The sequence below is a fragment of the Carassius auratus genome, chromosome 38 (assembly GCF_003368295.1).
Source record: "Carassius auratus strain Wakin chromosome 38, ASM336829v1, whole genome shotgun sequence".
Taxonomy (NCBI): domain Eukaryota; kingdom Metazoa; phylum Chordata; class Actinopteri; order Cypriniformes; family Cyprinidae; genus Carassius; species Carassius auratus.
In genome coordinates, this window is record NC_039280.1 from 1,839,761 (window position 1) to 1,864,508 (window position 24,748).

Below are 24,748 nucleotides of genomic sequence, written 5' to 3' on the forward strand. Positions count from 1 at the left end.
TATTTTTTTCACTTTAATTTTAGTGTTTGAGTGATTTGTTTTGTTTAAGTATGTCTGTGTAGATTTTATAAATGACTTTTTTTTTTGTTTTTGTTTTTTTGTCATAAATAAGAAATTTCACCTTTGCCAACTAGCTGACATAAAATAAGATTGCACTTTTCTATATTTAATTATTTTCTATATTTTATTTAATTTCACTTAAAGGGGTCATCGGATGCCCATTTTCCACTAGTTGATATGTAACTCTGCAGCACAAAAGTATGGGTCCTTTGTATGGGTCAAAATTATAGATTTTTATTTTATGCCAAAAATCATAAGGATAAAAAGTAAAGATCATGTTCCATGAAGATATTTAGTAAATTTCCTACTGTAAATATACCAAACCCCAGTCTTGATTAGTAATATTAATTGCTAAAAATTCATTTGGACAACTTTAAACATAATTTTCTCAATATTTAGATTTTTTTGCTCCCTCAGATTCCAGATTTTCAAATAGTTGTATCTCGGCCAAATATTGTCCTCCTAATAAACCATACGTCAATGGAGAGATAATTTATTCAGCTTTCAGATGATGCATACATTTCTAAGACTGGTTTTGTGCTGCAGGGTCACATTGAGTCTTTAGGGTCTTCATGAATAGTCTGTAACATACTTTAGTTAAAATGTCTCAATGGTAATGAGTGCAGGCCCCTTTAAAGGTCATATAGAGGTTTTTTTTTAGTTCAATTTTTGTGAACTTTTGAATGCGGATTCATAGAAGCTCTGACTGTATCTGTTTGCCGTGCTTTTAAATCAAAACCATCATGTTTGAAAGTAAATTGAAATATTATGTTTTAAAGTCTCCCGTGATGGTATCTTCAGTCTTTCTTTTTACCGTTCAACAGTTTGGGGTCAGTAAGAAAAATTCACTTTTATTCAGCAAGGATGCATTAAATTGATCAAAAGTGACAGACAGTACGGGCAAAAGATTTCTGTTTCAAATAAATACTGTTCTTTTGACACTTATTTTCAGCATAGAATCATAAAATGTGTGGTGTAACCTCCATAATTTCAAGTAAAAAAAATGATTGGCATTAACTAAAGCATGAATGTTGAAAACCTTTAGAAGTTTACAAGGATGCACCATGAGACAAAAAATGTGTTAATTCAAATAGCAGCAGATGCTCTACTTTGGGTATGATGCCAAATAGCTGACATTTATTAAATGATGAAATGATTTGGTGCAGATGGATCTAGTTGAGGTATTTTGGCGTTACATTATGTTTGTTTTGCAGGCAGTTCTATTAATCAAGTGTTGTTTGCTGAGACTTCCTGTGTTCTGTGTGTTATAACACTGTGATCTAGACACATTCACAGCCCACTTCATTCACACAATGTGATGTGTATCACACACCGTGATTTTAGCAGCAGGAAGACTGAATCTGTCTGTTCTCGTAGGCGGTGGAGTTGAGCGACTGTGAGAGAACTCAAGCTCAGGCGCTGGAGCTGCTGCTGTCTCTGGTCAAGAACAACCAGCACCGCACTCACGAGATGGAGTGTTACCACGGCTATTCCATGATTCACCAGGTTCTCATCAAGCCCAAGTGCATCGTGGGATTCCACATTCTCAAGGTCAGTTTTATCAGGTGTCATTAATTAGCCAAAAACCTTTCATTGTGTGATGATCTGACTGATGCATTAGATATTCACCATATGTTTATGGATATAAAATATCACAATATTTTATTGTGCTTTTTATTTTGTCAGAGAATCCTAAAAATGCAAAGTATAAAAAATAAAAGTTTTTTATTTTTTGTAATTTTACTCAAAAAAAGCAATCTTTTTTTGTATTCTGGATTCATTGCACACAAACCAAAAAAGTTTTTTTTTCTTCTTTTTTTTTGTGGGAAAAAGATACTGATGCTCTAGATTCATTGTTTGTGTGCAATGAATCTAGAATATAAGAAAGTTTGCTTTTTTTTATTAAATTACAAAAACTTTTCTGTGATATTCTAATATTTTGAGATGCACCTGTATATCACCAGCTCCAGTATTTCAGTATCATTGAAATACCAGTGTAGTTTTTGTAAACATTTTCAATTATATATTATTTTTATTCATTTATATTTATATATAAATTAATTTGTTTAATTTTATTGTTAAAACAATTCTTAAATGCAAAATAAAAAAAATTTAAATGTTGCCGTGGCAACTAGCTTAAAACAAAGTATTATTTTAAAAATATTTGTCTTATATTTTTTCTTATATTTAGTTTGTTTTTTTATTTTATTTAGAATTACATTTTTAGTACTTAATTTTATTGTAGTACTGAAATAAAATTAGGTTTTTTATATTTAATTAACTTAATTAAATGTATTTAATAATTATTTATTTTGGTTAACTTATTTAGTTTTATTTAAAATAAATTAAATTTATGAATTTAGTCGACGCTTTTATCCAGAGCGACTTGCAGTGCATTCATGCTAACATTTTCTACCTAACATGTGTTCTCTGGAACCCACAACCTTTTGCGCTGCTAACGCATTGCTCTTCCACTGAGCCACAGGAACACTTATTTCAAGTGAAACTGTTTTTTGATTGATTGAGTGTTAGTGAACTGTAATAAACCTGTGTGCTTGTGCTGCTGTTGGACTAAACAGTGCACCCTGCTGGTTGTTACTGGTAATGGAGACTGACACAGAGACTGCTCTGTCCCTCTCTCAGTATATTCTTGTTTTCTGAAATGCATCAGATTAATCCGTCTGAAAAATACTCACTCCGTTTTAGCCTTTTGAATTGCACTAGAGTTTGATTTTAGGGTACAGCGCGGCTAATATGTTTCTGTGTGCTTATGGTGAACCAGACGCTGCTGGACGGCTGCTGCAGCGGCTCAATCCTGACGATCGGAGAAGACGGACAGTTTCATCTGGAGGCTGAATCCACTGTGGTGCTGCAAGATCTCAGACTGCTGTCTGAAATACTTCTGGACTGGAAGATATGGGCCAAAGCCCAGGTACACACTCTCATTCCAGTGAGAACATATATTGTGTAAGAAGGGGTTATTTTTATAGAGAGCTAACTGTGACCGCTGTATGATAGTGTGGCGTGTGGGAGACACTGCTGACTGCTTTAGAGATCCTCATCCGGGTGCATCATCCTCAGCAGATGTTCAACATTGGACAGCTCCTCAAGGCGCAGGTGGTTCATCGCTTCCTGCTCGCCTGCCAGGTGCTTCAGGTGAGACGTTCACTACATGGACATACACACGAGGTCTGATCAGTTAACAGATCTTCTTACTTCATGAAATAAACATGAACGAACACTTGAAGGTATACTGAAAGAAAAGAATGCAGGAACAAACACCAATCATAGATCAGCGTGTGGGTCATTATGTAACATCATCTCATTATCCTCACAGGAGCATCGAGACGAGTACCTGACCTCCATCCCGCAGGAGGTCTGCCTCTCGTTTGTCAAAATCATTCAGGAGGTTTTGGGGTCTCCTCCGGACCTGGACCTGCTGCGGCTGGTCTATAACTTCCTGTTGGCCGTTCACCCCCCCACCAACACTTACGTGTGCCACACGCCCTCCAGCTTCTACTTCTCTCTGCACATCGGTGAGAAACCTTCAGAGAGCCCCAGTCTGATCACGAGGAGTCATTAAAGCAAGAGCATTTTCCCAAACCTGTATGACTTCATTTCTTCTGTGGAACACAAAAGAAAATGATTAACAGAAATTTCACGCCGCTTTTGCCTTCTTGATCCACAGATGAACGACTATACAGGTTTTAAAACAGAAAAAAATATTTTTTTTACCTTTTTTTTTGTCTCTTTTTCTTAAATGTCTAATAAACAACATATTTATGTGGATTGCAAGTTACAAAAAAATTAAACCGAAAATTTTTTCCCATTTTTAGTTGGTAAAACTGTCTAATCAGTTAATGTTTTCTTTTATTCATGTTAATTTCTTTATTTAATAGTATAATATTAAAACACACACACAAAATCTGTTTAATTGTAAAGTTTTTGCCATTATAGTTTTTATTAACCCTGATATTTCTGTGAATCTTTTTTTTTTTTACTATTATTTTTTTACGTCTTATTTTTTTGCTCTACATTTCATGCTCTACATATAAAGATTATTTCAAACTCAGATATTGTTTATAACCGTATTTATAAGCTTTTTTAGTAATGCTGATATTATTCTGATAGTCGTTAAGAGATCTCTGAAAACTAAGCCGGTTAAACTGATTTCATTTTCTTGTTGCAGTAGTCTAGCATTGAGTTTACAGCTCATTCCTCTTTGTTAGTTATCATTCTGAGATGTAGATTTGACAGTAAACGGGAGCATCTCAGTTCATGTGTTTTTTCTCATCAGATGGTAAGCTGTATCAGGAGAAGGTTCAGTCCATGATGTACCTGCGGCACTCCAGCAGTGGAGGGAAATCAGCCTGCAGCTCTGTGCTTTCACTGTCTCCCTCCGTCTTCACAGAGACACCCGCCGAAGGTCAGCACCACCTCCAGTCACATTAAAGCAGCAGACTTACAATCATTAACTCCCGGCCGTCCGCTGACGATAATGCGCTTATTCGTGAGAAGGTCAAAATCCCCCCAAAAAATCATGCTTACTCACTCTGTCGCACTTCATAAGCAGTATTCACTGGAGATGTCCTTGTCTGACTGTATGCCACTGCTGCACCTTATTAAGCTTTGAAAGACGTGACCTTTGACGAATACAAATCAATTACAGCACAACCCTGCCTGTCAAGTCCAATCAAATGGATTTATATAGCGGTTACACAATATACTTCATCTGAAAGCAGCTTTAGAGAAACTCATGACTTTAATGTTTATATTATCTTATTATCTTCATGGCTTATAAGCTAGGCTTCCATGTTGATACAATGTTGCAAAAACTAGTTCGGGAACACTTATTGTCAAGAAAAGGGGGCTTTAATGCATACTAATGCACAGAAAGTTGTGTAATAAAATGGAATGAAACACAAAAAAATATTGCACACATGAAGAAAAGGAGGTGCAAAAAGACAAGGAAAGCCAAGACAAAGGCAGAAATCAATCAGTAATTTGATAGCAATCCTGCCCCTCGTCAGTGGAATATTAGCTGGTTCAGTCCCAGGATGAAGATGAATCAAGGGTGGATATTTCAACAAGATAATGATCCCAAACACAGCCAAAGGAACACAATAACCTGACTTGAATACAATAGGAAAAAAGAACTAAAGGTCATAAAAGAATCAATCAGTTAAGATCTGCTTTACAGTATTATCATCATATCCGTGTGTACAGTTAATGTGGAGATATGTCTAACGTTACATAAAGAACTGGGCAATAATATTTTTAATGTTTGGCAATGAAATAAAAAAACTTGCAGCAGAGAAAGAAGAGCTCACATCTTTGTGAAAAAAGAGGCAATTCTGAGCATGAAAAACGTATAATTGTCAGACTTGACTAAATGTTGTGTGCTTGTCCCACAGTGCGCCACACGTCCTCCCCTGAGCATGGTGATGAAGATCTGTCACTGCGGCCCCCAAGCATTGGCCCGTCTCCACACTCTTCTCCGGGCCTGCCACCCCGTAAGACCCATGGGAGCGTGACGGGGACCACAGAGCCTGAGGAGGGGACATCCCGGAGTACCCAGCAGGCCCTGGGCAGCACAGAGACCCTGAAGCGGGTCGGAGACGAGCAGCTCCTCAGCAGCTGTGAGTCAGCAAAGACCATATGTGACTCTCAGAACATGGGCGGTGATGAGGAGAGCAGCGTCACGGGGAACCGAACGCCCTCCATCAGTGTAGAGGAGGAGCACGACGGCGCAGCGGGCAGCCCGGGGGACTCTGAGGACCATTTAGATTGGACCAGTGAGGAAGCGCCACGCAGACCGGACAGCCTGAAGGGAATCCAGTCCTTCCAGAGGAGCCACAGTAACCTGGCCAGTCTGGGTTTGGCTTTTCCTGTACAGAACGGCTCTCTGACGATCGCTCGCTGGCCCACCGTGGCTGACCGTGCCGCTCCACCGGACGACTGGGAAAGTTACACCTACTCTCCCGGGTATGACAGACACAGCAAGGCGGACTCCGGTAACGACAGGTACTCTGAAAATACCAGATGATTTTATATTGTTGGAAATCCTAGCATTTCCATGCAAAGAGAGAAAATAAAATTGCATTGTAAAATGTATTGAGTCGTGCTAGATGTGCGTAATATATCTTTTAAATTCCATCGATGAATAGCACTCTTTAATTATGCACATCTCTGCTGCTGAGTTTTGGAGATGAATGACTTATAATATTAGCCTTCATTTATAAGTTACATCATCTCTTCAGTGTGCTCTTTCAGTCAACAGTTACTGAGTAATTACCTCTGTCTTCATCATTGCCTTTCCTGCAACTAAAGATATATCCAATCAATTAAACTCATTAAATGTTAACGCATTTAAACTCCGAGCTCCTGTCCACAAACCATTGCAGATGTGTCTGAGCTGTCATTGGTGCTCTTTCAAATATTGGTTTCGCTTTTGTTTGTACTGATATCACAGTATGAGTAATTTCTGTCATGGGAGTGTAGTTATTTCTGTGATGGATTCGTGTGTATTTTGCATGCTGAGTGTTTTCAGTGAACAGGTTCTGAGTCACAGCTGAAGATCTAATGCTTCATGATTCATTCAGGTCCAGTGCTGAAGACTGTCTGGTTCTGATCTGCTGCGGTCTGTACGATCTGCTTAGAGGAGTACTGCTCCTGCTGCCAGACGTCCTGCTGGAGGAGGTGATGGACAAACTCATCCAGCCAGAGGCTCTTCTCGTCCTGGTCAACCACTCTTCTCCTCTCATACAGCAGGGCGTCATGAAGGTCTGTACATGGCTGCTTATTTTTCCTTCACTGGTTCATTTTTAAAGGTCTTGCAGTGTGCCAAAAAATGTTTTTGAAAATACAAATATTCCACAAAGTCAGTCACAAAGACTGAATGCAAAATACTTTAATTACAATTACAGTACATTTCAGGGTATTAAACTGTTTGGCACATTGTTGCCAACATTTAGACTCTCATGTGCTGCATCCAAAAACTATATCTTATTTTATGCTTATTAATGTGGAACATGGAACATCTCTGTCTATGATATGGATTTAATCCTTTGGAATTAATCCGTGAACATGGGATTATTAATCCATATAAACAGTACAAATGTAATTAAAGGGGACATCAGATGCCCATTTTCCACAAGTTGATGTGATTCTTTGGGGTCTTCATGAAAAGTCTATAACATACTCAAATTTCTAAATGGTAGTGTAAAACAACACCTCTTTTTACCCTGTCAAAAACAGCTCTGTTCACAGCGAGCCATTTCAGTGTGTGTCCCTTTAAATGATAATGAGCTCTGTGAGCTGTTCTCATGAGACGGTTTACTTTAGTCATTGAACTTGCTAACTAGCACATTATTAGGAAAGGTGATTTGCAAAGATACATAAAATCTTGTTCTGTGTGACGAACATCTGGCCAGAGTCTAAGAGTGCCTTGATTTAAGAAAGGGGTTATTATTTTGGGGGATTAAAAAATATGGGTGGATTTTTATCATTATAGGGTTGTTGTGTACACACACATGCTAACACATATTTATATTCAAACAACGTGTGAAAGTAAATTTTTCATCTGATAACCCCTTTAATAGAAGAAGTTAAAACTTTATCTTAATTTGAAAAGATATGCTATTACATTTAAATAATGTTATTAATAATTGCTTATTGGGGTTTCTTAAATGCAAAAATAAAACCATGAATCCATTCAAAAACTAGTTTTGTGAATATATTTAATGACAATAGTATAGACTTTTATTTTTAATTATTATTATTATCTTTTTTTTTTCAAATAGTATTAGTATTTTTAGGAGAATACAGAAATTCATGTTTTTTTTTTTTAATAGACCCATTGAAATTAAAAAAAAAATTCAGTCCAATTGGATTTAATGTTTATGGACAAATGTGAAAAATAATAATACAAACAGTTTTCTTTAGGAAAATAAAATGTCTGGTCTTTTCACTATCTCTCAGTTCATAACTGTTTATCACATATGCTGCTTTGGTTTGTTTATTTAAGCTGATGTAGGTTTAATTTATACATTTTTATGTAATATCTCATGAATACACAAACATTTATGTTTATTCATGTAGCTCCTGGACGCCTACTTTAGCCGGACACAGAAAGAGCAGAAGGAGAAGTTCCTGAAGAACCATGGGTTTTCACTGCTGGCCAATCAGCTGTTCCTGCACCAGGGTTCACAGGGTGTGCTGGAGTGTTTCCTGGAAATGCTGTTCGGACGACCGGTCGGGATCGAGGAAGAGTGAGTATGACAACAGTCTAGAGCTGAAGACGTGACCATAGAGGTGCAACTGGGAAAATGAACCAGCTATTTAGATTTATTTGTTGTTTTGTTTATCTGTTTGTTATTAAGAATTATAGTATTGTTATTATTATAAATAGTATTATAATAGTATTATCATATATATATATATATATATATATATATATATATATATATATATATATATATATATTTAGAAATAAATGTAGAAAAAAACTCTTGTTTTGATAAATAGAAAAGCATATATATGTTAAGAGAAATAAAATAACTCTTACCTGAAATAAAAAAAATAAAATGATAAAAAATAAATGTTAGTTGCCAAGACAACATTTTAAATTTTCCTTAAGTTTAAGTTGAAGTACTAAAATTACAAAATATAAAGATAAAAAATAAAAATAAAATAAATAAAAAATAAAATAAATAAAATTATTGTCTCCGCGCCAGCCAAAGCACAAAAGTGGATTTAAATTATCAGTTGATGACGATGACACACTGAAAGCTCTAATCACATCGGTGTGAGTGTACGCATTAAAGGGTTAAAGATGCAAAAATAACATATATTTATTGTATATATTGTAGTCAAGTCACCTTGATTTAAATAGCACTTCATGCAGTACAGATTGTTTCAATCCATCTTTACAGTGTTAAGCAAGAAAATAGTGATTCAATGATGGAAGCAAAATTTTATTCTGCTGTAAAGCAGCTCTAAAAAGACAGTAGTAAAAATTTATTATTCATTTGAAATTATATAATGTTAAAATGTGTATGTGTGCTTATTTAATTAATTTGCACTTTAGTTATGAAGACACGTTTACCTTTTATTTTTTCATTCCGTGTTACTGCAATAAATAATTGTGAGGAAAAACATTCAAGAATCTTCTGCATGAGGTCTACTGACTGAAACTTCACCCGGCAGCATCCTTATCAATCACAGTGTTCCCTCTCATCTCAGTCTGGATCTGGAGGATATGGAGAACATCTCCCCGTTCAGGAAGCGCTGTATCATCCCTGTGCTGGGTCTGCTGGAGAACTCTCTGTATGAGAACTCACTCGTGCACAACGGCCTGTGTCTGCTGCTGCAGCTGCTCAACGCCTGCCCGAAGCTGACCGACATCCTGCTGGACCACGGCCTGCTCTACGTGCTCTTCAACACACTGTCCACCCTCAACGGCCTGGAGAACGGGTACTGCTCCCTGTTTAGATGCTTCCATTGGAATGAATTCATTCTGATTGACGATTCTGAACGTAGTGAATGCTCAATAAAGTCCCAATCTGATTGACACACTCTGTAGGATTCCTCCGAACGACTACAAGCTGGTGGTGTGTGACATTCAGCAGCTGCTGGTGGCCGTCACCATCCACTCCTGCAGCTCCTCGGGATCGCAGTACTTCCGCATCATTGAAGACCTGATCACCCTGTTGGGCTACATGCAGACCAGCAAAGTTCGGCACACACAGGGTAAAGAAGACTAATACTTTTATACAACAATGATATGTGACGTGTTGTTCAAGTTCTCCGTTGTTTCTTCAGAAATGGCCACAGCTCTGCAGTTCCGCGTGATCCAGGCAGCCATCGATTTCATTAAGACCACGGCCAATCAGGACCCTCAGAAATCTAGCAGCTATGTTCACGTGCCCGCTTCACCGCATCACGCTCTACAGCAGAAACGCAAGAGTATCGCAGGTGAGCAGGTCCGGAGGTCAGAGGATGTGACGTGTCTTTGAAATATCTTTAAAAGCATAGTTCACCCCTAAAATGAAATGTTGTCATCATTTACTCACCCTCATGTTGTTCAGGGTATCATTGATAAACTATTACAGTTTTTATTGATATTTAGAATCAGCCTTTGTCTTTATCATTTTTAGTTTTTTCTCCATTTTAGTTTTAATTTTATTTAAAGTCTTAGTATTTTTGCTGTGATTTTGCATTTTTATTAGCTCTATATGTATCTACGTAGTTTTTATTCATTTTTATTTCATTTGTATTATTTTAATTGAAAAATGTTTGTTTGGAAACTAGCTGAAATTCATTCAAAAGTGTTTTTCTTTTAATTTTTCATTCAAAAGTTTTTTTTATATATATTTATTACACTTGTTGTTATTTTTATTATTATAGTTTTATTAAATTTTATGCTTTATTTTCGTTTGAAATGGTGTGTTTTGATGGTTTTGGTTAACCAGTTTTGACTCAAAAGTGACTGTAGCTTTACAAATGAAAGTATTCTTCTTCTTATTATTATTATTATTATTATTTATTAATTTGTTTGTTTTTTTATGCATGTTTTTTTTAATCATTTTTTTAAATTCTTTCTTTAAAAAACATTTAGCTTCTTTCCCGTATCTTTTAGGACTGATTTTGTTGGTAAATTAGAATATGCACACACAAAATAAACAGACATAAGATATCTGTATAGATTTATTGTGTGTTTTATCTCCATTCATCTTGTCTTACCCATCAGCCCTGGATGTTTCATGTGTTTCTGTTGTGTTATCACCTCCCCTCACACTCCCAAGGCTCAATGGGGCTGAAAGACTCCATAATTCCCCGTATTCCCCGGCAGCACTACTGCTCATACGGACAGATTCCTCTGCCCTCCTCGTTCAGCTTCCTGTCCCAGGATTCCCCCCTCCCCTCCCCTACCGGAGCAAACTCCTACATGTTCCCCTCAGACACAGGTAGCCATCGACCCCATCCGAAACAACAAAACAGGCCACAACATCCTGGCTCTCTCAGGGATGTTGAGCGCGTGCAGTGAAGTGTTTAAGCGTGTCTGCTGCTCATCGGCTCAGTGTCCTGGACTACTGCTGCCTGTGTGTGGTGTGTTATCCTCGAACTACCCAGAATAAATCAACTCAGAGTTGCACCAGGACTCAAAGACTTTTCCTGCAACTCTGTCTCTTGATTTATCATTCAAACTCTCTCTCATTTACACCTGCCATTAACATCCAGCTTTTTTTGAAAGAAATTCATTCGCATTTAATTGATCAGAAGTGACACTTAAGACATTTATAATGTTACAAAAGAGTTCTATTTCAAATAAATGATGCTCTTTTGAACTTAAACCTTGTATCCGCAAAAATATTGTGCAGCACAACTGTTTTCAACATTGATAATAATCAGAAATGCTTCTTAAGTAGTAAATTATTATATTAAAATGATTTCTGAAGATCATGTGACACTGGAGTAATGATGCTGAAAATACAGCTGCACATCACAGAAATAAATTACACTTTAGCATAGATTCACATAGAAAACTGTTATTTTAAAATATATTAATATTTTCAAATTTGACTGTATTTTTGCTCAAATATTTGCAGTCTTGATGAGCAGAAGAGACCTCTTTCAAAATCTTCTACTATGATGGATGGTGCATTTCAGGTGTAAATGACAACCTGCCTTGGCTAACCACTTAATCATCGTCTCTAGATCCCTGTGTGTTTGTGTGATTTCTGATCCTCTTCTTTACGAACTGTTCCTTTAGTTCAGTAAGCATGTTGTGGTGTTTTTATCAGGTCGTAGGCAGTTCACGGTGCCCCGTTCAGACTCACTGCTGATGCGAATGCGCTCGGTGGCCAGCGATGAACTTAACCAGATGATGCAGCGGAGGATGAGTCAAGAAAACCCCATCAGAGCCAGCGAGACGGAGCTGGTCCAGAGACTGCAGAGACTCGTGGTTCTGGCGGTTAACAGACTCATCTATCAAGGTACAGAAGACAGACATCAAATCAGTGATGATATATCTGCTCATAAACATTATCATCGGCTTTGTGCGTCCATTACGAAACACTTCAGTGCAATTGACATGCTTCTGAAAGTATAGGAAGTCCATGCAGACTGAGTACATTTGTTCTGTACTCTCCAGACATCAGCCAGGATTTCTTTGACTTCCTGAACTTCCCCGAGTCTCCTGATCACTCGATGTCGTCCATGCTGTTACCTGGTGAGCAGACGACCGATGAGAACGACTCCACACCGTCAACCCCGATCCCACCGAGCAACATGAAGAGCTTCCGCAAAGATCTTCTCAAACTAATGATGGAGGGCATAAGGATCAGCTTGGTGAGTCGCTTACATTAGACATCAGCATTAAAATTCAAGTGACCTTTTTTTAGTTTGTTACTGGTTTAATTTTTTTTTTATTCAATGCACATTATTCCAGAGAAATAAAAAATCCAGAATTATCTTTGAATTGTCTTCCTTTTGGGGCCTATTTCAACAAATATTGTTGTATTTGATCAATTAGTGCATTGTGTCTTTTATTAAATGCTGTTTTTAAATTATCAATTTAAATATATTGACATCCTTAATAATAATTAACAACAACATTTGCATGTATATTAAAAAAATCTTCCATTTTCATTTTAATTTAGTTAACTTAGTTTGTGTTGTGTTTTGTCGTTTTTATATATACTTGATTTTATGTAGATTTTTTAATTTATTTGTCTAAAGTTTTTATTGTTTTAGTTTATTTTAGTGCTTCAACTTAATTCAAATGAAAAAGCTAATATTGTCTTGACAACTAGCTGAAATAAAATAACTTGAAGTTGCTTTCCCTTTGTGATACCTAATGGCCAAATAAAAATGCAAAACACTTGAGCATGTGATAAATGTGTAGCGATATGTTAACGTTCAGTTTGTGATGGTTCATCTCCTCAGGGCAGCACGGGTCGTGGTGGAGCTCCTCGTCAGCAGTGGAGGCGAATCCTCTGGTCCTGCCGCGACACGTTCAGGGTTCAGATCGGCCGCATGCTGGTGCACACGCTCAGCCCCGCAGTTCCTCTGGAGGACAGGAGGGAGGCGCTAGACTTCGTCCGCGAGCAGAGCTACTCGGAGATCCTCAGAGAGAGCCTGAGTCCCGGCCTCGAGGTGAGGACGCTGATGTGTTGACAGAACTGGCGTTTTGTTTTTACATGCCAACCAGAGACGGTGTGACATTTTGTTTGGTTATTTGCTGACAGTTATCCAATCAAAGCACAGCTCACATGCACACTTCCTCTGTTGGGGGGAAGACTGTGACATTTCACTGCGCTGCTGCTGACTTACAGTAAATAACCCACAGAAACATCTTCATGATACTGTTTCCATAGCAGCAGTGCCGTCCTTTCTCCTTTATACTGTAGACTAGCACTGAAAAGACCATTAACCCTCAGAGACCCAGCGTAGCAGAACTGCATCGTTTGCAAAAAGCAATTAACTGACAACTAATTTTGACTAAATGTGGATAAAAACTCCTCAAAACAGTAGCTGGTAGGGAAAAATGTTTATATTAATGGGCACAGCTTGCTGAAGGGATAAATGATCTAACACAAAACGGTCACTCAGAACAAATTTGAGACCCTTTTTCTAAGCATTGCACAAATGTTTGCTATTCTGTTCAATGACAGACACAATACTCACTCCTTTCTTTAGGTCTTTTTTGTCCTGTCATTATTTCCTCAGTGATATATAATACTGTATTTGGTTCATGAAAATGAATTCAACTTTCCAATGAACCATTTTTGGTTCATAATTGCTCCTTCTTGTTGGTTTTGTTTTTGTTAGCATGGGCCCAAGCTGGCTCTGTATCTGTACGAGCTGTTGCACGATCACAAAGACGCCCTGAGCAAAGAAGAGCAGGCGGCTGCCAACACCTTCATGACGGCGCTGAAACTCTGTGGCCACCGCTGCATCCCACCCAGCGCTCCCGCCAAACCAGACCTCCTCAAAGCCATCAGAGAGGTGCGCATGGCCACACACACTCCATCTGGGTTAAACAAGCTCTAACAGTGTAGGAGAACGTGTGCTTGATTCACAGGGAATGCATGAACTTTCAGTTTTTTATGCTTTTCACTCTTAACTTAATGGGATTCATATTTTTCAGTCATTCATAAATGGAACATTCATTTAAAAAATCTTTGCATGGTTAATTATTAACTATTTGCTTCTATTTAATTTTATTTAAGTTATATATATATATTAATAATGCTTAGATTCAGCAAAAATCTGTTAATTGTGAAAACAATTAAATGCATTCAGTTAAAAAGCCTGGGCATGGTTGAAATATCTATGGGACATTTGATAATAAATATTTAAACTAGATTATTGTGTATTTAAAACACGTTCAGTTTATTATGACCGACCTATATGCATTACATTAAATTCATGTTAAATCGGTGTAATCCAAACGGATGGAAAAATTATAAACAATTTAAATATATACATTTTAAATTTAGGCCTAAATTAAAATATTAGCAAAACTAGAGCAAATGCATAGTCATCCATACACTTATTTGTTTGACCTACTATTATTGGCTGATGCTGTGTTCACACCAAACGCGAATATAGCGTCTGGCGCGAATGATTTCAATGTTAAGTCAATGCAAAGGCGCCTTTACGCGCGTCTGGAGGTCTCGCGGCGCAAATGGGGCGTTAAGCGCGGCGTGGACGACGCGAATTGACGCGCGAATAGAGCGCTTCGCGCGAATGGTGCTTTTTGTGCATTTAGCGTTTGACGCGAATTCGCGTCTGCCGCCCGAGTTGAAAAATTTGAACTTTGGAGTCAATTCGCGCCGCGTTAACCAATCAGGAGCCTGCTAGGAGTCACTCATTCAACAGTATGTTCCTGCAGCCTCCGGTTGTGCAGGAATACCCTTCTCCACTCATTCAACAAGGAGGAACGACTGATGTTGTCAGTGAGCAGTCAACCGGAGCTATATGACAAAAGTTCATATTTCTATAGAGACAGGAATTAAAATGACCTATATATATATATATATATATATATATAGGTCATTTTAATGTATATATATACATTAAAATGACCTATATATATATATATATATATGAATGTATCATGAAATGTATATATATATATATATATATATATATATATATATATATATACATTTCATGACACAATAACTATATTGTGAATATTTTGAAAATTATCCGAATAAAAATGGCGGTTGAAAATGCTGCGTGAACTCAGCTGGCAGAAGCCCCCCCATGACGCGAATTCGCGTCTGTTGTGTTAATTTCACGCGCGAATGAAGCGAATTACTCTCGCGAATGAAGCGAATGATCTCAAAATGGTCAAGCAGCAAACTAGGCGCGGTAGACGAGAATTTGACGCTCTATTCGCGTTTGGTGTGAACACAGCATGAGATTGATCGCACTGGTTTCCTGAGTAATAAAGATCATATTCTGCACTTTTGTAGCATTTTAGTTTCCCCCTGAGGTCTGCGTATAGTGATAAAGTTTGCATGAGATTTTTTTTTTGCGGTTTACTGTATACCTGTATTATAAATGCTAGTAATATTACTGCTTTCTTAAATAATCTGTAGCTCAAAGCTGCTCAGCTGAAGTATTCGCATTTTATTAATGTTCAACTGAAGCTGTTTTACTGTTGCTTATTAAGGAGCAACTGAAATACGAGTCAGAGGCAAGAACCAGCAAAGGAGCCTGGGAAAAGAAGCTGACCAACACGCAGAGGAGGTGAGCTCTCACAACAAAACTCGAAATAAACACGGTTCTTAGACGTTTTTCTAAGCTCTTCCGTTCTCTATTTCAGCTTGTTGCAGAGGCTGGACGGGAAGTCGAAGGACATCTCGAAGATCGCGGCTGACGTGACTCAGAACGTGTCTCTCAGGCAGGGCATGGAGCGGAAGAAGGTCATGCAGCACATCAGAGGCCTGTACAAGACGGACCTGAGCGCCAGCCGCCACTGGCAGGAGCTGGTGCAGCAGCTCACTCACGACCGGTCAGCATCACTCACTGGAGCAATACAGATCAAATTAGTGGAGCAACGGATCACAAAACTCATGGTTCACATCATACTACAGATTCAGAGTCAAGCTTACTTTAGTACTTAAAGTAATAAAACAAGCACAGATGATTACAGTATGGATCATCTACAATCCGTTACAGCCCTGTGCCCATGTCATCACTCACTCATCCTCATCACCATGTGATGTTGTTTTTTCCCCATGGAACAGGGCGGTGTGGTACGATCAGTCATCTTACCCCACTTCCTGGCAGCTGGATCCCACTGAGGGTCCCAACCGAGAGCGGAGACGCCTGCAGCGCTGCTACCTGACCATCCCGAACAAATATCTGCTCAAAGACCGCCACAAACTAGACGGTGAGCTTCCAGCACACTTCAGACGTCTACTCAACACTTTCTGTTCTCTACATTATCTACCGTGCATTTTCATGGTACTCGAAGCATAAACAAAGATTTCAAGAACAAATAAATCAATAAAATGTACTTTTTTACATTGATCACGATGTGCTTTCTAGATTATTAAAGTATCACATAATACAGTATAACAAGTATTATGGTGAAAACATGGAACGGACAAAGGTCAGAATTCCTGTTATGATGTAGATTTTGAGGTGCAGTCTTGTCATAAATTACTATATTACAGTTCCTACATTATTTGTGTCAAATAACAGTGGTAGAAGATCTATTTAGGAGTCTTAGTCCTTTCCATTTGTCATGATCAGATTAGGATTTATTTGTAATATAGTGAAGCAAAGGGGACGGGTGACAGTTAAGAGGTTAATCAGAATAGTGTATGAATATATTAATCGTACAGTAACGTGGTGTTGCCGCTGTACAGGAAGTGCTTGCTGGAATGATGGAAGTCTAACACTTTTGATATTGGTGATGTTATTGGTCTCATGCATGGTTTGTCCCTCACAGATGCCATAAAGGCTCCTCTGTCCTTCCTGTTTGAGGACAAAACTCACTCGTCTTCATCCATAGTGAAGGACAAAGCCACCAGCGAGCCCATCAGGTACTGACACTGCACAGCTAGGAACCAGTCTGTTTCAGAGTCAAATAATTACATTACATGTTTTTGTTGTGTTTAGGTTTACTAGGAAGTGTGTAAGTGTGGCTCCCTCTAGAGAGACGGCAGGAGAGCTGTTGCTGGGTAAGACTCGTCCTCCCTCCATAACATCAGTCTTGTGTTGGTGTTAACCGTCATCTGCTGACTGCTAGAATGATCTGCCTTGTTTACGGGTTTGCAGGAAAGTCTGGGATGTACTTTGTGGAGGAAAACGTTGCAGAGACACTGGATGACCAAGTAAGTTCCTTTATTTTTCTAAACGTTAGGAATATATGGTTTTCAGTAATAATAAAAATGTATCATTCATTTATCTTAAACAATCTGAGCTTTAAGTTTTTTCCCATAAAGTTAAAGACAAAAAGAAGAAATACATGTGAAATATTTAATTCTCTGAATTATAAAAAAAATGCTTTAGCACCTTATTATTATTATTATTATATAACTCAGAATAAATATTAGGATATTGATATACCATTATTGTTTCTGTTAATATTTTGAAGTAGGTTTAATTTTTTTATTTCATGCTTTCATTTTTGTTTGAGTCATTTTGTTGCGTTTTAGGAATTCATATTATTATTCATTGTCTTAATGTCACATAGTTTTAGTTTAATTTGTTTTAATGTCTACATAGTTGAGTTTAATTTAGTACTTCAACTTAAAAATTAGAAATGTAACTTAAAATAAGTGGCTACCTAATGCAAGTTAGATTTTTTTTTTTATTAAATTTCAGTTCATGCTTATTTTCTTAGTTATTATGATGATGCATATGTGTGTTTGGTGTGTTTTCTCGCCAGAGTCCTCACGGAGAGACGGAGCCGGCCTCCTTCTCCTGGACCTATGAGGAGATAAAGGAGGTCCACAAGCGCTGGTGGCAGCTCAGAGACAATGCTATGGAGATCTTCCTCACCAACGGCAGGACGCTGCTGCTCGCGTTTGACACCACCAAGGTAACGACGACATCTCTGTCAAACACTGAATGATCTATAGTAGATTCTGCACAACTCTAACTTCCTGTTGATGCACTCTCTGGTCTCCGTCTCAGTTTCGTGATGACGTCTACCACAACATCCTGAGCTCAGAGCTGCCCAACCTGCTGGAGTACGGGAACATCTCTGCCCTCACGCACCTGTGGAGCTCAGGACAGATAACCAACTTCGAGTACCTCACCCACCTCAACAAGCACGCGGGCCGCTCCTTCAACGACCTCATGCAGTATCCCGTCTTCCCCTTCATCCTGCGAGACTACACCAGTGAGACGCTGGACCTGCAGGACGCCTCCATTTACAGGCCAGAACACACATTATTACTGTATTTGTGTAGTGTTTCTCATATACAGAAATGTCCATTAGTTCCATTCCTTTTTTCATTATAAATATTTAATATTTAAACAATATAAAATATTATTAAGAACTAATAAATTTTTTTGATTTAGTTTTTTTTCAACACATATAAAAAAGCTAAAAAAAAAATTTAAACACACACACACACACACACACATATATATATATATAGTGTGTATATACATATTTATATATATATTATCATTAGATTTATTATTTTCAATCAGAATTGTTATTAGGTAATTAAATTAATGTTGAATTATATACTAGACGTTTATATAGAAATTATATAAAGGTGTATTTACAGATATAGAAATAGATATACATAAAATAAGTTATAATATAAAATATATTTTTTTGTTGAATATTTATAATTATATGTTGAAAATTAGTAGTTGATCATAATGGAATTAACATACTTCCATTTGTACTTTTTTAATGCAATATAGATATATTAGCATTAGTGTCAGAAAATGGAAATATATGCAAATCAACAAAGTGGCACTCAATTTTGCTTTCTGTTTGTATTTTTGATGTAACAGGAACCTCAGCAAACCGATCGCGGTGCAGTCTAAAGAGAAAGAAGACCGTTATGTGGACAATTACAGGGTACTGCAGGCGCTAATTCCTGTTTACACCAGCTCCTGTTAACCAATCACACTGTGGCTCTGTTCCAAAACCTGCTGAGCTGCCTACGGAGGCAGCATTTAGGCATCATAGGCACATTTCCAGTGAGGGCAACGCTATGTTGTCTTTTAAGAACTCTGACGTAGCATCACAAGTGTCCTTTGTGGAAAAGGCAATCACAGAAATTCATTCCTACAACCAAATATTTATAAATGATAAAATATATTATCATTAATCACATTTATTACACATCACTTACAGTATATACATTATTAAATAATATGATTTAATAATCATTTTACCATTTTGATGCCTGTGGGAGCATCATTTATTTTTCTGTATTGTAATCAGTTGTGAATCAGGGTGTTTCATGCGTTTATAATACACTATTTCAGTTCATTTTAATGATGTAACAATATAATTTTTTCAGAACCAATCCAATACCGAAAATGCTGAGCATCAGCTGTTATTCAGTTACAACAGTTATTTTAGAAAAAATCATGAGTTCAGAAACATTTTATAAAATCTAAACATTTAGTAAAATAACTATTTAGTGGGGAACAAATAAAAATTAAATAAAATGTCACACATTGCTCTTTTTATTGTGGTAAAATACATTAATTAAAAACAAGTAAATATTTAATATATAAATATGATATAAAACTAAAAGACATTTCTTTTAAATGTATAGCACAGTAATGCAGACATATGATAGATAAGCTATTAATAATCTTTCATTGCTCAAAAGTATTATAATACGAAAGGCTTAATACAGAGCAACGCTTTTATTCTATACTCTTTGATTATTTGCATTCATAATGCATTGCATCACTGCTTTATGAGCTTCCGTGTTAATGTCATGAGGTGTGTGTAAGTGTAAGACACACTGATTTCCTCCACAGTACCTGGAGGAGGAGTATAAGAAAGGCAAGAGAGAGGACGACCCCATGCCCCCCGTCCTGCCCTATCACTACGGCTCTCACTACTCCAACAGCGGCACCGTCCTGCACTTCCTCGTCCGGCTGCCTCCCTTCACCAAGATGTTTCTGGCCTATCAAGGTCAGTTGAGTTTGAGGAAGAGCTTTCAGGATAGTCAGCCTTTAGACCAAATTCACTCCAAGCAGATTCAAATATGATGCTTCACAAAAACAGATATGCAGCTTTTTAGATTTTAATTGTATCTCATCAATAAAATGTCCTTTTTAATATACCTTCATTATTCTAACCCTTCAAAACTATTTACATATGGAGAACAAGTCATTCTTATGAAACTCGCTAAGTTTCATAACTTTATCATGATCAGGGGCCATCAAAAAATTTAAACTTTTCCACATTATTAAAAAAATAAAATAAATCTATTATTTCTTATATCAGGATTTACAGGGTTAATAAATAGCAGTATTGATCTATTATTGATATTTTGGATTATTTTGGTACATACTTTTATCCTTTTGAATGTATATGAATTAGTTTGCATAACTAAGAAAACATGAAATCAGATATGTAAAACTGAGTGCATCTGCGCCTGACTGTCCATAACTCATAACTCTGTGTGACAGGCTTACACAGCTGCAGCTCGTTGAGTTTATTCAGCATCATAATTAGGATTCTGCATCACTACTCTTTAATATTTAGCAGCACCTGCATTTCCTGTGTGTGCAGCGAGGTCTTCAAACATGTCAGTGTGATGCTTTTAAAGACTGTCATTGAAAAGAGCCTTTCTGAAGTCTCACGCTACATGCATTAGCCTCTGACAGATGATCAGCCTTTCATCCAGCATTTTTATTCATCTTTCCTTCTTTCTCAGTCTATTTTTAGTTCAGATGGTGTATCTGCATCAAGTTGAACAAGAATCTAATGAAAGGTTTTGTGTGTCTCGTAGACCAGAGCTTTGATATTCCTGACCGAACGTTCCACTCCATGAACACCACATGGCGTCTGTCGTCCTTCGAGTCCATGACGGACGTCAAAGAGCTCATCCCAGAGTTCTTCTACCTGCCAGAGTTTCTGGTCAACAGAGAAGGTGGCGCTCTTTTGCTACTCGTTTTCTTGACCTCTTCTTCTAGCATGCAACATTTCATGATTCCTAATTGCATTTAATTTTTAGTCTTAATGGTTAAATTAAATTGCAATAATCAAAAAGCATGTCTATTTAGTTAAAATCTTGAATATTAAACAGTTTAACAATTTATTAAAGGTTTAACAATAATTACATTTTCAGGGCCTTATGAAATAAATTTATTTTTTCATGTATTTGTTCAATTTTTAATTTATTTTCCAAATTCCTTTAAAATTTTGATTTTATTTATTTCCATTTTGAAGAACAAATAAAATTTCGTCATTTTAAAAAGCATGCTTGCAAAAAAAGCAAACTTAGATAATTTAACAAAAATTCAGTAAAAGTTTGACAAGAAGGATTTAAGATCAAATTAATTATACAAAAATGAACTAAATGTAATAATTTCTTAAAATGTTTGATTATAAAAGTCCCTATAAAATTAACAAGTTTTTTTTGTAAATAGCATATTGTTGGTTTTAAGTTTTCTGGATTCACAATTTCATTTGAGTTTATTATATAATAAAATGAAGGCGTAAAACACTAAAATCATTAACAAAAAGAAATGCTGCACAACAAAGATTTACTGTTCAAATTAAAACATGGAAAAAAATTGTGAGATTCCTTAAATTATTTTAATCGTTTTATTATTTTTATTACTTTAAGAAGTATATGCTACAGTTCCTAACTAATAGATTTCTGCCATAATTGTCATAAATGTCATAATCGTGATAAACTTACATTTTATCTTGTCGAGTTGTTGTTAAGGCCTTTAAGCTTCTGTGTGTATTTGTTGTAAATATTAGTTTTTATCAAATGAAATGCTGGTGAGTCTTAATAAATAAAAACACCTGTGTCAAAATTACCAAAAAAAAAAAAAACCTTTAAGTAACCTAGATCTTGAAGATGTAAGCAGTGAATATTCATGTAATGTTAGCATAATATTTCCCGCTTTGCCCTCTGGCAGGTTTTGACTTTGGCGTGCGGCAGAACAGCGAGCGGGTGAACCACGTGAATCTGCCGCCGTGGGCCAGGAATGACCCGCGCCTCTTCATCCTCATCCACAGACAGGCTCTGGAGTCCGATCAAGTCTCACAGACGCTCTGTCAGTGGATTGACCTGGTGTTTGGACTCAAGCAGAAGGGCAAAGCTGCGGTCCACGCCATCAATGTCTTTCATCCTGCTGTACGAGTCCTTGTTCTGTACAGCTATATACAATGATATTTGCATCTTTTGATTGATGGATCAAAGCCTGTCCTAACCTATCCAAAAGACCTAAAAATTAAGATATATAAGAAATATTTTGCTTAAAGAAAATCAGTCTTTGATAAACCATAATGGATACATTTATTAGCTTTACCGTCAACTAGTATCCATCTGATTTTTCCTCTGCCTCTTTTTTAGACTTACTTTGGGATGGACGTATCTGCCGTTGAAGACCCCGTGCAGCGTCGGGCTCTAGAAACTATGATCAAGACGTACGGCCAAACACCCAGACAGCTGTTCAACACCTCACACATCAGCCGAGCAGGAACCAAACTCCTGTCCGAGGCAGAGCTGCCGGCAGCCATGGGCCTCCTGGTGCAGCTGGCCTTCAGAGAGAGCCGCGAGCCGCCCAGAGAGACCGTCCACCCGGTACAGCAAACATACAGCGCTAAAACTATTATTCAGATTGAGACCAAAGCATATTTGTTTAACATGTGCTCATCCTCAGGTCATACAAGATCAGGATGAGTTTTTTCTTCATCAGGTTTGGAGAAATGTAGCACTGCATCAGTGTCTCATCAATGGATGCTCTGCAGTGAATGGGTGCCGTCAGAATGAGAGTCTGATAAAAACATCACAATAATAATCCACAGCACTCCAGTCCATCAGTGAACATCTGGAGAAGACTAGAGCTGAAACAAATCCAGCATTAAGATGATTTTAATTTTTAATATTACTGATCAAGTGATGGAATGCTATATTTCTCCAAATCTGATGAAACACTTAATATTCCTTTTAAAATGCATTCAAAAAATTGTATTGACCTATTTGTTGCTGAAAATGTTCAGTTTTTCTGGAAGTGAGAGATTTTCTTTGAATCCCAGATCACGCAGTTGGTTTTTTAAAGCCTTCGATCCCTCTTGTGTGGTTTCTAGAGTCCTCTGCCGTGGATAAAGGGCTTGAAATGGGGCGAGTATGTGGGATCCCCCAGTGCTCCGGACCCCGTGGTCTGTTTCAGTCAACCTCACGGAGAACACTTCGGCTCCCTGCTGGCGCTGCCCACGCGTGCCATCTGCGGCCTCTCGCACAAGTTCTGCCTCATGATGATCTACAGCAAAGAGCAAGGTTAGGAGAACACACAAGAGACTGCAGAAATCATGAAGAAACGTGAAATCATAAACCTGATATACCCAGTGTGAAAGAAATTAATGATTTTATTCAGCAAGGGTGCATTAAATTGATCAAAAGTAACAGTAAAATTTCAGTTCATCAAAGAATCCTAAAAAAATAATGGTCCAAAAAAATAGTTTTCACTGTACTTTTGATCAAATAAATGCAGCCTTAGTGACTTCTTTCAAAAACACTGAAAGGTCTTCCTTACCCCAACATTTCTAACAGTAGTGGTTATGAATTCAGATGTGCTCCAGATGTATTTAGTGCATTTGCATTTATACAATTATTAGTCAAACAGATGTTAATACCAGGTGTAAAAAAACAAGACAAAAGAGAATCAATATTTTTCTGTTTTAATGGGAAAAGCAGCATGCAATGGCCATTATCTGAAAATAAAATCATTGAATGATTAATATGTTCTGCTATTAGCTATTGTTTTTGTCCATGAACAGTTTCTAGTGCGTTTATTACATCTGCCTGAATGAATGCAGTTCCCATAATAGCAGAGGAAATGAGAATGAAGTGACCGTGTTGTCACCTCACAGTACATAAGTGTTTCCTCTGGTCTCTCAGGTGTAAGGAGCATGCACAGCACTGACATACAGTGGTCAGCTATTCTGAGCTGGGGTTACACCGACAACATGCTGCGTCTGAAGAGCAAACAGAGCGAGCCGCCCATCAACTTCATCCAGTGCTCACCGCTGCACCAGGTCAGAGCCAGAAACACCGCGGACACACACGAGACACTTCAGCTTCTACAGCATTTTGTGATGTGGTTTGGAACGGTTTTTAATTCTGAAAATGTCACAATGCACGTAACTTTCTCTCTCTCTCTCTCTCTCTCTCTCTCTCTCTCTCTCTCTCTCTCTCTCTCTCTCTCTCTATATATATATATATATATATATATATATATATATATATATATATATATATATACATATATATATATATATATATATATATTAGGGGTGTAACGATACGCGTATTCGTATTGAACCGTTCGGTACGACGCTTTCGGTTCGGTACGCGGTACGCATTATGTATACCGAACGGTTCGTTGGAGTAATTAATTATATTTGAAAAAAAAAAAAAAAGAGAGAGAGAGAAATATAATGATATGCGTTCAACAAGGTAGCCCAATAACCCAAACAACGTAACAGGCA

General features: G+C 37.3%; 1 protein-coding gene across 4 annotated transcripts in view; it reads left to right on the forward strand.

Moving 5' to 3' along the window:
* lyst (lysosomal trafficking regulator) overlaps nucleotides 1-24,748 on the forward strand; it is an 82,016-nt gene that overhangs the window by 50,507 nt on the left and 6,761 nt on the right. For 3 of the 4 annotated variants that reach the window (XM_026223410.1, XM_026223408.1, XM_026223407.1), the window contains 31 exons: nucleotides 1,438-1,611; nucleotides 2,843-2,992; nucleotides 3,079-3,216; nucleotides 3,398-3,596; nucleotides 4,358-4,486; nucleotides 5,475-6,084; nucleotides 6,663-6,843; nucleotides 8,161-8,330; nucleotides 9,304-9,534; nucleotides 9,644-9,810; nucleotides 9,883-10,035; nucleotides 10,866-11,027; nucleotides 11,865-12,056; nucleotides 12,215-12,411; nucleotides 13,009-13,218; nucleotides 13,894-14,070; nucleotides 15,749-15,825; nucleotides 15,902-16,090; nucleotides 16,326-16,471; nucleotides 17,036-17,129; nucleotides 17,206-17,267; nucleotides 17,365-17,420; nucleotides 17,978-18,130; nucleotides 18,226-18,470; nucleotides 19,066-19,132; nucleotides 20,053-20,209; nucleotides 21,033-21,173; nucleotides 22,174-22,391; nucleotides 22,611-22,841; nucleotides 23,348-23,537; nucleotides 24,159-24,295. In XM_026223410.1, coding sequence (XP_026079195.1) covers nucleotides 1,438-1,611; nucleotides 2,843-2,992; nucleotides 3,079-3,216; nucleotides 3,398-3,596; nucleotides 4,358-4,486; nucleotides 5,475-6,084; nucleotides 6,663-6,843; nucleotides 8,161-8,330; nucleotides 9,304-9,534; nucleotides 9,644-9,810; nucleotides 9,883-10,035; nucleotides 10,866-11,027; nucleotides 11,865-12,056; nucleotides 12,215-12,411; nucleotides 13,009-13,218; nucleotides 13,894-14,070; nucleotides 15,749-15,825; nucleotides 15,902-16,090; nucleotides 16,326-16,471; nucleotides 17,036-17,129; nucleotides 17,206-17,267; nucleotides 17,365-17,420; nucleotides 17,978-18,130; nucleotides 18,226-18,470; nucleotides 19,066-19,132; nucleotides 20,053-20,209; nucleotides 21,033-21,173; nucleotides 22,174-22,391; nucleotides 22,611-22,841; nucleotides 23,348-23,537; nucleotides 24,159-24,295 — 5,403 coding nt within the window. The remainder of the gene's footprint in view (nucleotides 1-1,437; nucleotides 1,612-2,842; nucleotides 2,993-3,078; nucleotides 3,217-3,397; nucleotides 3,597-4,357; nucleotides 4,487-5,474; nucleotides 6,085-6,662; nucleotides 6,844-8,160; nucleotides 8,331-9,303; nucleotides 9,535-9,643; nucleotides 9,811-9,882; nucleotides 10,036-10,865; nucleotides 11,028-11,864; nucleotides 12,057-12,214; nucleotides 12,412-13,008; nucleotides 13,219-13,893; nucleotides 14,071-15,748; nucleotides 15,826-15,901; nucleotides 16,091-16,325; nucleotides 16,472-17,035; nucleotides 17,130-17,205; nucleotides 17,268-17,364; nucleotides 17,421-17,977; nucleotides 18,131-18,225; nucleotides 18,471-19,065; nucleotides 19,133-20,052; nucleotides 20,210-21,032; nucleotides 21,174-22,173; nucleotides 22,392-22,610; nucleotides 22,842-23,347; nucleotides 23,538-24,158; nucleotides 24,296-24,748) is intronic. The other variant, XM_026223409.1, reaches the window with a different exon arrangement.